This window comes from Rhea pennata, chromosome 11 (assembly GCF_028389875.1).
Source record: "Rhea pennata isolate bPtePen1 chromosome 11, bPtePen1.pri, whole genome shotgun sequence".
NCBI classification, from domain to species: Eukaryota; Metazoa; Chordata; class Aves; order Rheiformes; family Rheidae; genus Rhea; species Rhea pennata.
In genome coordinates this window covers 3,858,849-3,873,890 of record NC_084673.1, presented here as the reverse complement: position 1 = coordinate 3,873,890, position 15,042 = coordinate 3,858,849, and the positions used below count along the sequence as shown (strand labels likewise).

Here is a 15,042-nt window from a genome sequence, read left to right as displayed (position 1 = left end):
CAGGGTATCATCATAGAGGAGTCCGCAAGGTTGCCCAAAGAGGTTGTGCAGTATTCTTCTCCAGAGATACTCAAACCCTGCCTGGATGTAATCCTGTGCAACATGCTTGAGCAGGGCATCTTGGACCAGATGATCTCCGGAAGTCCCCTCCAACCTCAACCGTTCTGTGATTCTATGTGATTTTGTGATTAGATCTTCTCTTTTGACTTACTGCCATCGTCCTCCCATATATCACAAAGAAGAACAAATTAGAGGAAGCCCTTGGTGTGGGACTTGCAATTGAAGTCAGATGGATTAGAAGTAAAAATCACAGTAATAAAGGGGGAGAATTTATTTGAAAATGAGGAGAAAAGAAGCTGTGTCATTAGCAAAGCTCTGACTATAATGTACTCCTTGACTAAGCAGAAGAGAGGTAATAAAATGTCACAACATGTGTATTTCTTTATAGGCTCAGCAATGGAGCAAATTAGAGAAGTACAAGATTGATGCATGAGCTCATTTTCTCCAAATACTGCAAGAATAAAAAGGTATTTGGTTTGGGGTAATAGAAAGAAAACCCACTGTGTGGAAGATATGTTAACTAATATATAATATAAACATCCAAAACTACTTTATATAGGCTAAACAAAAAAGCAATATATACATGATAACCCTTCATGTTCCATAAAACAACAACTAGCCAACAGAGGGAAGGAAGTGTACCTCTAAAGACTAAAATAAACAGTTCAAAGTAAAGCGTATTTTAGTATTTTTGCATCCTCCTCAAGACAAAAAACAGAATTATGGAATATACAGGCCCCTTGGCTGATCAGTTCTGGCTGTAACAGTATGTCCATGTACAAACTCTGAGATGAGACTACGTGAAGCTTGCGGCTGTAATGAAAAAGAGCACCTAGCTGGATTAAAATAAAACTACTTCTAAGTGGAAGAATCTTAGTCATAACTTACCCTCTAACTAAAAACAGACATACCAAAACACTCAGGAAAAGCAGGTCTTAATTTTAACTAACAGAGATAAAAACAACACTACTTGGTCTCACACCTCATATTTTTTGGCAGCTCTGTCCCACAAAATGATGTGCAGTTGGTTCAAGGTTTCAGGCAACAGCTGTTTCCCAGTATAATGACCTGAAAAGATACTGCAAATCAGCACAAGAACTTTAAGAGGCACAGTGGGAAGGACCTAAGAACTATCTGAGAAAGACTGGTCTGTGGCTAAGAAACACTGACAAAGCAATAGCTTCAGTCAGGATCCAGTGTTTCATATCCTGCTTCTGAAAAGAAAAAGTAGTGAGCAAAAGGATAAATATTTTCATGCTTGAATGATGACAGTACGCCTCTTCAATATACTGTTAGATGCTACATAAAACTGTGACTTTCTGAAGTTCTGACAGTCAGAAAATACTACCGTGCAGAAGACATTAAAAAGGGGCCTGTAATTCAGCTGCTCAAACAAGGACATGCAACCTGTTTTAATACTGACAAACTAAAACACACTGGCCTGGATGGACAAAATATTAACATTACACAGATCTTGTAGTGAACGTCTCTAATCCCACACCTATCAGTCACACACAGGCTACACTAAGGAGTAATTGCACTAGCAATTGAATTCAGCCCCGAGCTTTCTCATGATTGCCATTCATTACAGAAGTTTAGAGTCACCATGCAATAGAAACAGAAGGAAAAAGAGACACAAATAAAAAGAAAAACAAGACTAAAGAAAGAAAGAAAAATGGAATTGAAGACTTAAATTGATTAAACTCAGCTTTCAGCAAAAGACGGATACAGACCTATAATAATTTCTTCAATCTTTTGCCTGGCAAGCTGCTCCCTCTTATTCTGCAACAGGAACTCAATGTGGAGCAGGGTGATTTTTCCAAGTTCAGGTGAAGATTCAAACCGTTCAGCAACAGATTTTAGAAAATCAAAACCAACCAATTCCCTGTTCAAGAGATGCAGTTTTAAGAGGCTGCACAGAAAGAGCTGTTAATTTTCAATTCTGAAGACTAATGTAGTCACACCATACAGCATGTTTCTCATTAGTGCTACTGACACACGGCCACATTAAAACAAGGTCAAAGTATGAATTTACTGCAGGGCATCTATTCAGTAGTAACTTCCTATGAGCATATGCTGGTTCCAAAATATTCACAAGAGGGCTTACTCCTCAAAAAGAAAGAATAAGGCATATGGCCTATAGAATAAAGCTGATGTATACATTTTTACAAGGTAAAAGTGTATACATAGGCAATCACGATGAAGTATCTGACTGGGTGAAATTTCATGTCTTATTTTGTAGCAGCCTGTTCTTCCCTATATTGTTTTTCATAAGAATTATTCTAGGACTCCAAACTCTTTCATTCTGAGGTTCAGGCAGTTAGTATGGAAGAACAGACCATTTCTGACCCACAATTTATATTACAATTACACAAGAACACTCTTAATCATTCCAAAGTAAGGCTAGGGCATTGCAAATCACCACTCAACCTTATCTGACACCCTGTTCTGCAGCTGTCATTATATGTGTCACCTTGTTATAGAAAGGACAGGTTGGTTCTCAAAACTGTTGTCCTATCTCTGTCAGTTTTTATTTAAAATAAAGCTTCACTGTATAACAGGAGTTCTTTGTCATCTTTCTCTTGCTAGGCTAGTGACTGAAGTATTTCTCAGCCTTTCTCTCTTTCAGAATACACACAAAACATCACTCGTTATTTAATAACAAAAAATTATTACAAGAAATACATTGATCTCTACATCTTTAAAAGCAGAAGTAAAGACTTGTCAGGATCTCAAGTGCACCCTTAGGCCTTAATTGCTCTGACCAGCCTCACCTGGGTCCTCCACTCAGGTCCACTCAGCTGAGTGTTCAGGAGCTCTGCTTAAGTTCAGGCCTCATTCTCCAGTCCTTGCCTGGGCTATGCCATAGGTGTAGTTGTCCCCAGCACTGTCTCCTAGAGAGACACCTTGGACCTACATTGCAGACAGCTTGTCTCCACTTCTGTCTCTAGCCTCATCTCCTGCTGCTCCTGACTGAACTCCCTGGATGGACCCTGAAGCTCATTCATCACTCTGCCATGTCTGAGTCTGCTGATGAACCCTGTTACTGGCAACCTGCTGTGTTCAGACACTGTGGGACTGTGTCCTTTCTGGTGAGGTGTTGCAGCTACCCTGGGCTCCTGGTTCATCTTCCCTCATGCAGCAGCCCTGCACTTGCTGTTCCCTGGCAAGGTTATTAAATTCTTTGCACATTACAGATTGTTTCTAATGATTTGTAGTATTTACCAATTCTGCTTCTTTTTTGTTACATCAAATTGGTTGCTATTAGTCACCTTAGTTTGGAAATTCTGGATAATACTATTTCTTTCACTTAGAGGTCACCTGAGTACTGTCTTGCATATATTTAAAACACATGCTAGAAAGCTCAAATACTGTGTTCACTCCACTTAGAAATGCTTTCATACCTTCCATGTTCCAGCAACAGTTTGGCAGTATTCAAGCAGAAGTCTAAAGACACGTCATGGTGCAGGAACTCTGCAACAGCTAGACAGAACACAATGCACTTGGAATTACTCAGTCAACTTAAAAGCTTAACTGCTTACTTTATAGTCTTAGAGCTTCTTTGGGGAAAAAAAAAAAGAATATAGCAATTCTAAAACTAAAGAAAAATAAAACATGTTCACTGTGTTTTGACCTTCTTTTCTTCCCTTCACAATGAATTTAGTACTACAGAAAGCTGCCAGCTTGTAGCTCTGGAATTACAGACCTCTGTCTCTTTAAAACAGGAATAGAATAGGCACTAATAGCACGAACTTTTGCCTCAAGCTGCTCTCTAACAATAGGTCTCATCCATATCTAAATAGAATCACTTAAATGACTGAGGAGAGTGGTCAGGTGTGTAGTTTGCATCACACTGCAATTGGAATTACTTAAACCTAGTGCCTTTAGCATCAGTAGTCTTAGATAAACTGCAAAATGTTTGTTGAAATGCTTGGTGCTCATAGGTAGGTATCAGTTTTGGATCACTTAGCTAAAGTTTAAAAATTGTTAAACTGTTTCATGGTTTAACGGCAAGCTTTAAAACAGTTGTAGCTTGGATGAGATCAGAGAAGGAACACAGAGAGACAGTTGTAATAGTTGTCAAAGGGAGCACTTCTACAGCGCCTGTGCACTTCTAAGCATTTCTAACTGTACAATAGAAGATTTCAGTCAAATGCCTAAAACCTAGCAAAGACCTTCTTTCAAAAGAAAGAGAAGTTGCAGTGCACGGACACCCCAGTCTCTTTTCTGCCAGCCACCTAAGAGAAGACAGACATCCAGCTTAGGTAACTGTAACTGGTCCAAAAAAAATTTTTTTTGGTGTTTGCACAGCTACTTGTTAACTTGCTTTAAAAACTGACATGACTCTTATTTCTACAAAATATAATCAGAGCATGTTTTGATGGGCAACATTATGACAGAACAATTCAGGCTGCAAAAAAGCAGCCAACTATTACAATGGTAACTTTGAGTAACTGTCCACTTGAAAGCTGGCTGAGCTTCCTCAGCAGCCATCTGAAGTGGAGTTTCCATTCCTGCCATTCTGGTAGGATTCAAACCTTCCAGTTCTGTGCAAGAAATTCCTTACCTCATTGTACATTTATGTCTCAGAGCAGAGTAATCGTCAAATACCTTATGCTTTCCAAACAGAAAGCCCCTCTCTAATTTATTTATTATGAAAACATAATTTATTTATTTATGGAAACAAAGTTTGTCTGAGACATTACTCCTTCTGTCCCCAAATCCCCCCCAAAACTTTCTTCTTCTATCATGCCAACAGAAAAATCAATTCACTTCATATGACAAGTTTAAGGAATAAGGAAAAAATAGCTTATAAGCCCTATAGAAACCAAATAAACTGTGGTAACACAGGCTCACAGGCTACTACTAACACATTAATATACACTTGATGTCTCTTACCCAGAATCTGCAAACACATTGCACATGCAGAACAGCAGTATTTCACAAGCCTTTCTATTATGCTGACTGTGTAAGAGAATCCACTTCCAACTTCTTTAAGTAATCTTAGGCCTGTGTCTAAAATCAGATGTATTTTTATGTGCTGTATTTCCACTGTCTTCATTCTAACAGGTTTCAGGTTCTTCCTCCTTTCCCATTTCCAGCAAGCATATTTAAACTCTCATAGAATAGCAACAAAAGAAACTCATGTTTAATTCAAATTTACATCAATCCCTGCATAACGTCTGTCTTAACACAGACTACTATGGACTACACTCCAAAACCAGAATTGTGACATTTAGCTAATACAGATGCCTCTAAAACACACAAGAAAGGGGGTTTTTTCCTCTTTTTTTTTTTTTTTATCCTTAACACAGGCTATCTTCTTGGATACGGAATAATATGACCTTACTGTGAAACCTATACAGAACTGTGTGATACCTGCATTGATGTCTTCATCTGATGCTCCACTTTTAAGAAGAATTTTAACTTTCAAAAAAAACCCTGCCGGATGCAAACTCTTCTGCACAATGAAAAACAATACATTACTTAGCTGTTCGTAGAATATAGATCTTATGTGATTCCTGCACATTCAAAACACAGAAAAGCATCAGAAAGTTGTATATGCTCCCTTGCATTTTTCAGTTCCATTTTAATGACTGAAACAAAAGATAAGAAACAGTAATGTTTTCTTCTTAGTTGCAATATATATATTTATTATTCATTTTATGTGGTCAAAAGACTCTGAGGACTACATAAGCAAGAGACACATGAACCTCTTTTTGCTGAGGTCCGCCTCCAATACTTTTAAATAGAAGCTAAGCAATACTGAATGACAGAAACATCTCCTGATTTTGTGTGTGTGAACTGCCAGGATTACTCTAGAATTCATACGGGCAAAATTCAAAGTAGCTTATAATAATATGAACTCTAGTGTCTATGTGAGATCAACAATGAGACCAAAATAGAAGTCTAGAGAAATAAATAAGGATAGAAATGAGATTTTACAAATAGTTCAAATCATTAGTTTTTCTCATATTGAAATTGAACTGTTCTTAAATTTTTTGTTGAACTTAAACACAAATCGAAATGAAACTACACTGTCTACCAAATCCAATCTAAACAAGAACCAAACAGAAAAATTCACTGGCTTAACTCACTGATAATAAGATTGCTTTGCCCTGATCTGTTTCACAGAAAATATACCTCAGTAAAATTAACCAATGACACAAATAGCAGCCACTGTTATAGCCCTTTTCATTCTTAAGTCTTTTTCATTATTCCTCTCATTTTCAAAATGGTCATGCACCAAATCATTAACAAAAATTTGGAACCGAACTCAAGTTTCCTTATTTGCTAATTTTGTATCAAATTCACTAGATCATGCTTCCTCCAGTAAGTTATTAATTCTAGTTATAAAATCATTGATAGGTCAAGTAAGAATACTGAATATATATTTTTTTAAATTGATCGTAAGAAAAAGTTTTGTTTTTACAAAAATAAATACAAATCATAAAATTTTATATTATCATCAGTGCTAAGGATAGACCTAATTCATGGAACATGAAAATTCTGCAAAGAAGGTGCAATACAACTATGTCTAAGACAGTTTATGAACATGACTGATTGCTGTATCTGGGCGATTTTATTCAGAAAGCAGGAAGTGTTATGGCACCCTTTTAGCAAATGGAAAGAGTGAAATCTGTATACTTCAGCTCTCACTGAAACACTGTACATTTCAGACTCTAGAATAAAAATTTTCTTCTAGTTTTCCATACTCTCACATATTATTAAAATGTGTGTTACAAAAAAGGAAGGTAACATTCTTCAAAGAGTTTTGTCATGATAAATACAATAAAAGCTGCAAAGGGCTTAGATACTGCACTAGCATGCTATATGAACGGTTAAAATACACTGCCATTTATCCTGATCTCATCAGCACATGCATCAGCACCTGACTGAAAGTTTTAACGAGTATGCAAAAAACCAAATTTGAACTTTTGTTTAAAATAGTATTTTATACTTACAACTTGTTTGATATGAAACTGCCAATGGAAATTTTAAAATGGTCAACAAAAGATAAACTTTTGAAAATTAAGTTACTCTAACTAATCTGGAGAGATAGAAGCATAAAATTTATCCAAGTCTTCATGATGAAAAAGGAATTTGTACAGGTGTAATATTTTAATGTATATTTTATTTCACTGAAGACTTTAGTGACTAGTTATACGTACTTTAATATAGATGTGTGTATATATCTATGTATCTTCACACTAGTTGGTACAGCACATTTTTCAGGTCTCAGAAGAAATAGAATCATGTTAGTGAAGTGTTATAGCTAAATTATTTATTTGAAATAAGGCTGACGTGTGGCTACACAGCTTCCAAAATTCAACCCATCTGGCACTTGGTCGAACATCTATACAGATAATTACATGGGGACTCAAAATGTAATGTGGACATACCCATGGCAGCCAGAGAAGTTTGGTACATAAAAAGTCAGCTGCTTTAAACCTCAGATGAACCTCACTGAAGTTTATTCTGTTTGTACAATTTTCATGAATATGCACCAGAGAAAATTTAGTCAGATCATTATCAAAGGATCCGACTATCAAATAGAAGCAAAGAGAAGCAAGATAGTTCTACATCTGCGTGCTCAGCAATAATTCTCTACAAAGAAAGCTGCCAACACCAAAACATGTTTTGTTTTGGTTTTCAAACTCAGAAGTAAGGCAAACACACCTCAGTACCTAATTTACCTGATTTGAAGGAAAACATGCCAGTGATTAATATGTTCCATATGATTATGTAATAAATGTTCTGAGTTTCAATTATTGCACACCTTAAATACTGTAACACACTACTACCTCATTTGCCAAGTTTATAGCTTTCAGTGCCTTGTCAAGATACAGATTGCAATCCCACTCCAAATAGGCCGTAGCTAATAATCGTAGCACTTTAGCCTGGAAAGAAAAAAAAAAACTAAAAGTTTAAGCTTCATTTGAATAGGAAGAACAAAATATACATCAAGATTATAAATAAAAAGTCTTAAAATTAAGGATATGAAAAATAAAATCTGAGTCAGAGAAATGCCTTCAATGACTTATTTAAGGCATTTTCAAAGCATTCCAATGCCTTATTTATGCCTGGCATCAGACATACAAAATGACTGCTCTACTCTGAAGCCTGAGCAGAGTGTTATATCCAATCTTAACACTGTAATTCAAACAGAACATGAATCAACTAGAGTTAGGGGAGCACAGAAGAGTAACAAGGAAAATCACAGATCTGGAGAAACAAAATGAAAGCAGAAATTGAAGGAACCAGGGCTAGCTGCTTCATTGAGGGGAAAGAATGCAAACGTGGATGAAAATGGTCTTCTAGTATGTAACTGGTTCATACAAAGGGGAAGAGGATAAAATCATCTCCATATCCACTGTGGGTAGTACTAGCAGTAATGGGCCTATAAACAAGATGGACAGACATCTGTCAGAAATGACACAGCTGTAACAGATGATGCCTTGAAAGAAAAAGGAGAAGGAAAATGATCTCTAAGGGTCTGTTTCAGCTTTGTTTTCTACAGTGTAATCTCTGTGAAATACTAGATTTGAAAGTGATTAACGGCACCCATCCATGATTTACCTAATACTAACACTCACAGAAAGCTGACTTGCAACTTTGCCAGACTTCACAGCAGATAGTGCTAAAGAAGAGGTCAGAGAATCATTTGTCAGGTTTGGCACAGTAGAGACAGATGATGCAGTGAATCATGTCAACAAAAACTTCCTATACTTCCTACCTGCATTTCTTTCCCAGTAGAGTATTTCATATCCATCTTCCCAATTTCATAACTCTGGCTACCAATGACAAGGAAAAGTTATAATTAATTGGGATGACAGAGATAAATTCAGCAAGTCTTCTGATATGTGCTACATTACTATCCTTTCCCACTTTGCAGGCCATTAGAAACCACCTAGATCATACAACCTAATCTCAGCACTCATTTTTACTGAGGAGTATAAGACTGTGCTTTCTTTCTAAATCCTCATATCAAAAACTGTACTCAACTACTTTCTTCAACCTGTTGCATTAGCTTCTGTAACATCTCCTATTCAACCATTTCCGCAAGCTTTCTTTTTATTGCCATACAATACAGTCATACATAAAAGTTATATATGAACAACTCCCTATATCACTGCAAGCCAATAGCAGCCATACACAGAACCTGGGCATCATGATTCCTCACTTTTTTCCTAAAAGTTAAATGACAGCACACAAGATTGCCCAAGAGAAAATAAAAAATTCAACAAAACCAGTTTAGATTTTGAATTTTGTGAATAAAAACTATTAAAAAGAAAAACAGAATGACTGCGTTTTTATTTCCTAATTTAACACGTTCTCAGTATAGGGAAATCTTAATCCACTAGGTGGAGCTAAATATCTTTCTCCAGAAAAATATTTGCATCTTGCAAAGGTTAATTTCCTCCTCAAATCTTGTCATGAGCATGTCAGGACTCAGCATTTAATTTTCCACAAGAACAAAATTAAAAGAATAGTTTCCAAAGCATCAGTTATAATTAATTCTAAGCATTTCTACAAATCCTCTTTGATACCATATGTGACCATGAATACTCTGAACTAGAGGTAAAGCCATTTGATTTCTCAGCTATCTAAGTACTTAAAAAAAAAAAAAAAGAAAAAGAACATGAAGAAACAAAAACAAACTTTCTGAGCTGAGTTACAGCCTTGGCATGAGAATATTCTTCCTAATAGCCTATTTTTTTTATTCTTTAATAATACTGTGTCACCCATTTGGATCCTACTCAACTCATCCATGATTATTTCTTTTTCACCTTAATGTTTACTCGGTATATCCACAAATATCTGTAAATAATTAGTACACTGTCACTTTGCCAAAATAGACAGATTTTATTCATTTCACCTTTTCTCATAAGCAAATCCCTATAGCACATTAATTACTTTTGCTGTAAATTTCTGAATTGTCTTTAGTTAGTCAGTCAAAGTTAAAAAAAAAAACTATAAAGGTCACTTATAACTCTGAGAAGACAATAAACACATTTGCTGGGCTGTGCAGTTGCTTGAATCACTGCTGTAACCTAGGAAAATGGATAGGAGCACTGGAGCAGAGAGAACTACATAATAAACCTGTCTTTAGTCAGTCAAGAACTTGCCCTCAGTTAGGCACCTCCTTTCTGAAAAATTCAAGTATTTTTTAGAACAAATCTATTTAAAACTGACGAGAAGGATATCACTAAAACTTTCAAATTCCTCCTTTATTATGAATAGCACAAGAGCTGGGAACAACTCCTTCACAGAAAAAATCTCAGGTAAGGTGATAAGGTGAAAAGGAGGAACCACGGACATGATTTTCACATGAAAAGAAAGTTTTCGTTCTAATGACATGAAAACCTTTATGCAGAGCAGTCCTAAGTGTCAAGCAACAGAGAAAAGCAGATTCAAAAGAATGCATCTGTAAACTGAAGAAATGTCACCAAGGCAACTACTTGCTTATCCAACTTAGCTCAGTTAAAAGCTTGTATTCTCATATTTACATTTTTCAATAAACCTCGACCTTGATATTCCCTTGCTCCCCCATTCCTTCACATGTTTTCACATCTCTAAAGCCAGATTTTGTCTGTCTTTTCACATTACCTGAGCCAAAAGGAGCTCTGTTCATACCTCTTCCATTCATAGGTTTCCACTCCAAAGTTATAACAGAGGATTGATAGGTAACAGGTCTGCAATAAAGACAGTCCTCCTTCTATAATGATCTTGCAGAAACTTCTTTAGATCTATGGCACTCCCGTCTCAGGCTCTTTTAAATGCTTTTTACTTTAAAGATATATCTACTATTATCTATCACATCTGACCTTACATGAGGGAAAACTGAACATAACCAAAATGGAATCACATTGTTCTGCATGAACGTGAAGCAACATTAATCAGTCTCCCCAGGACATACACAAGAGTGGAACTGTATAAATACATGATGTAGACTAATTCCTCAAGAAATCAGACTGAAAGCATTAGAACTGTGAAAAGTAAATAATTAAAATTAAAAAATGAAAGGAAAATCTGGAGAGGCAAAAATTATCTGGAAAATAAAATTTATTTTTTAAAAAAAAAATCACCCAAAGTCCTGACTCTCACATATATGCTGTAAAAACTAGTTTTACTTTTACATAGTTAAATGAAGAGAACTCCACCTCTTCCACAGCAGGCTTTTTCCCAGCATGTCTTCACTAGATTAAAAAATGATTGTCTTCACTACAACCTTGAGGAGAAAAAGGGTTTGGAATGCTTGGCTACTCAGAGCACTGCTGCCTTCTGCTTTGTCAGTCAGCCCCACTACAGTGTATGTTCATAACAACTTGTCTTTCCACTGAAATGATTTGCAACTGTCATAAGCTGTCCAAAGAACAGACTGAAAGTTACTTTAAATGCTAACTGATCATTAATATTTTGCATCCATTTACATCCATAAAGGATGCTTCTTGCAAGGGACTAAGGTTAGAATTTCAACTCCTTCATTGAAAATGAGACAGGTAGTACAATATTCCTCAAATAAATGTATTTCTGATCTCATTATAGTCGAGAGACAAAAGTACAGACTCACTATGCATGAGCAATAAAATAATCACTCTCAGACGTGAAACCCTTATTTTTCGTAAGTTCAGCTGTGAATGTTTTCCTCCTATAAGAGGGTTTACAGCATTGAGAGGGCTGCACGTAAAGTGTTTAACCTAACACTTCAGGCACATTGTGGCATACCTCACTGACACCTAGTGAAAAAAGAAATAAGCCACATAAAATGCTGGTGTTTTTTCTATTTTGAGCGATAAACTATGAGCAACAGGAAAAAATGAACTTTGAAGAAAAAAACTGCTGTTTTCATGCAATATTTTTAGTATAAAAATGGCCAAAAAATATAGAAGAGATGTACAAAGATTTTCAAAGTATTTTTCAAATTCTTCTATAAGGTGACTTCTTAACACAGAAAGAGGAAAGTAAATTTTCAAACTTCAGAATGATACAGAAAGGATGATTTCACTAACCTCTTTTGGCAACCTCATCAACATATCTTTGCAGCGCTGCACACACATCACTGCTTTTTGAAACTCTCCTTGAGCAACTGCCTAAGAAAGCAGAACATGCCAATAAACTGTTAGTGAACAATCTGTCTTAAAAAATCTTTAATATACTGATTCTCTACAAAAGGGACTTAGGCCACATGCTTTTTTCGACATCTAATAAAGCCAAGTTTGGGATTAGAAATTTGTTCTTATAGTCCTACAATAATTCTGTTTATTTCTATACATCGCCAGATGATAAAGACATCCAAAAAAAAAAAAAAACACTGCAGTCCTTGGATAGAGTATGAAAAGGTAAGACACATGGGACCACTTCATTCAAATCTTAAGATGGTATAACAGTTAAACAAACCTTACAACACCTCTCCAACAACTTAGGATCCTCTCTTGTCTCTATGATCAATTAGATGCTAAGTTAAAAATTCTGGTCACTGCTTTGGTCTGTTTTGGGAAGTTCTTGGGAACTTATGGGATAATACTCCTTTTCCAGATACTGAGATTAGAGCTATTTTGACTCATGAATTATTAGTCAGACACCAAAAATCATGATCATAGCTGGCAAAAACACAGAATTTTCTAAATTATACCCTTTGAATTATTTTAATTTATATTATTGATCCTCTAGAATACTTTTCTTGTATTTTCAAACTTTTCTCTTATTGAGCTAGGCTCCTTTTTTGATACCTATCATGAAGATTCTTACTTCTTTGTATGATACCGGAGACTGAGACATCAATGAAAATATCAAATGTCATAGAACTCACTATTCTAGATCTTATGATTTTATACCAACTCTCCCATTATTTAAAGCTTTTATATGTGAAGACCAGCATGTACAAGATCATGGAGGAAAGGGTATCCACATTTAGAAAGATGTCCATCTCCCAGCATGAAACACTTTGGTGTTACTGTTTGTGAGTTTGCACAGTCAAGAAAACTGCTTTAAGTTATAGAAGACTTTGCATGTGTGGCTTATAATACCACTCATTAGATATTAACCTCAACTACCTACAGTCATGATGAATGTTGCATTCATGTACTTTTCAGTCAGTCTATTTGCAAATACCAGTGAAGTACAATGAGCGTTCTGAACTGACCAACCTTGCTGTGTATATGTTACCCTACGGCAGATACGAGGACCCAGGCTCTAAATCAATCTTATCTATCCCTCCTTCAGTTGAGCACAAGCCACCTTTGGAACAGACACATTTATGATTCAGAAAGGCAATTGTTTGTTTTTTAAACACCCATGCTAGCCAGATCACAGAGCAACAAATCTGAACTAGAAGATAATAAACAGCACAGCAGAAATGAGTGATAAATTGAGCAAATTAAAAATTATTAAGTTATTGCAACACAGAATGCAAACATCAGACCTGAGATCTTACATGTAAGCTAAAGAAATATATCCTTCAGCAAGTCTTCAGTGCCAACTACTCATACATCTAATAACTGGGCCAGAGTTCCCCACTACACTCCCAATGACTTATAAAGAAAACTGAGAAGAACACATACTGATTCAGCCTGATAAGAGAGTACTTTGAAGAGGTCCTTCTCCACATCAGCTTTGTGCACATGAATATCTGCCTCATCATTACGCCTTTTAAGCAACTTTGCGTACAGTTTTTCTATACTCTGGAAAACAGAGACCAGGCATCACTCGTGGAACTTATGAACACACCTATTTGTAAGAAACTAAAACAAAAAAATAACTTACACTCACGGCAATCTCTAGAAATCCATCCCCAAGTTGAGCTTTTCCTATATCTATCCATCCTTTCCCAGTTTTCATAGACATCTGAAGGAGAAAATGGCATGTGCCTTGTGAAAATTTAATAACTTCTAAAGAAGGGTAGTGTTAGATCTTATCAGCTCTCATCAGGGTAATTCCGCTCTCCAGCTTGTGACACGTCCCCCTCACATTTGAATGAAGGCATGTGTATTCAGATGCAGCATAAGACTTGCAATGTCCTACAAGATAGGTAACACTATATGATACTGAAATAGATGAATATTATGCTCTTGTGATATTTTACTGCACCATATTACAAAGACATGCTGCTAAATGCATGTTGGCAAACTCCTAACTGCACTGGCTCAGCAAAGTACCCCTGTGATAGTATAGGTCTACCTTCACCCTGGATATCCCTCTGAATTATACATATTTCACTCAATTTCCTAAACAATTGTAATAGGTTTTGAAGATTTCCCTTGGTGATCCACTGTACTTCCCTTGCTCACCTGTCATTAGCTACGCTTACCAAAATTAGTCTTCGAATAGTTCCCTCTGGAGGATCACTGCCTTCACACAGGCACACCAACCTACAAGCAACAAATCTCACTGCAAGAGAACAGTGCATACACTCATAAGCTTCCTCTACTCTGCACTTTTTTTAAAAAAAAAAAAAAAAAAAGAAAGAAAAAAGTCAAGCCCTACCTTATCTGAAAGGTTGTTTGCTGCTTAGAAATTCTAAATCACAGAAGTTAAAAAATTTTGAAAGTTTCAGGAGTCAATGCAGTCAGCGAATTTTAGCCAAACTACTTAACCTGTGTTTTAGGCATCAAGGTAAAAAAAATAACAAGAAAAAAAAGACATTCTCTTCAAAATACCTAATAAACACTTGAGAGAGTTTAAGTTGAAGACATAGTATTCAAAAACTTAATTACATTGCAGCTGCTGACGGTAGCACATCTTGAGAGCCTCAAAATAGCCTCCAGCAAAATATGGAAATCATGATTAATAATTCAAAATAAAAAGCAAAATTATTTTCAGGCCTTCATTATACACCAGCAATACAAAAGACACCCTTTAATATATTTTAAATAACCTCTCCCTGGCCCTTCAGCTGTGATATAAGATCTGAGAACATTACACTCTACAACAATTATTACTTATTTTGTGTAAACTTACCCTTTTCCCTTTACCTGACAT

General features: G+C 36.0%; 1 protein-coding gene across 12 annotated transcripts in view; it reads right to left on the bottom strand.

Moving 5' to 3' along the window:
• The window catches only part of TEX11 (testis expressed 11), a 35,579-nt gene that overhangs the window by 17,933 nt on the left and 2,604 nt on the right, over positions 1 to 15,042 (bottom strand). For 7 of the 12 annotated variants that reach the window (XM_062584937.1, XM_062584925.1, XM_062584927.1 and 4 more), the window contains 11 exons: positions 14,372 to 14,451; positions 13,828 to 13,908; positions 13,626 to 13,745; positions 12,075 to 12,155; positions 10,672 to 10,757; positions 8,798 to 8,855; positions 7,866 to 7,961; positions 5,440 to 5,521; positions 3,465 to 3,543; positions 1,794 to 1,945; positions 1,043 to 1,128 (listed from right to left, as the gene is read on the bottom strand). In XM_062584937.1, the coding sequence (XP_062440921.1) occupies positions 1,043 to 1,128; positions 1,794 to 1,945; positions 3,465 to 3,543; positions 5,440 to 5,521; positions 7,866 to 7,961; positions 8,798 to 8,855; positions 10,672 to 10,757; positions 12,075 to 12,155; positions 13,626 to 13,745; positions 13,828 to 13,908 (921 nt within the window). In that variant the 5' untranslated portion in view covers positions 14,372 to 14,451. Of the gene's footprint in view, positions 1 to 1,042; positions 1,129 to 1,793; positions 1,946 to 3,464; positions 3,544 to 5,439; positions 5,522 to 7,865; positions 7,962 to 8,797; positions 8,856 to 10,671; positions 10,758 to 12,074; positions 12,156 to 13,625; positions 13,746 to 13,827; positions 14,082 to 14,371; positions 14,452 to 15,042 lie in introns of all 12 variants that reach the window. The other 5 variants (XM_062584933.1, XM_062584934.1, XM_062584926.1 and 2 more) reach the window with 4 other exon arrangements.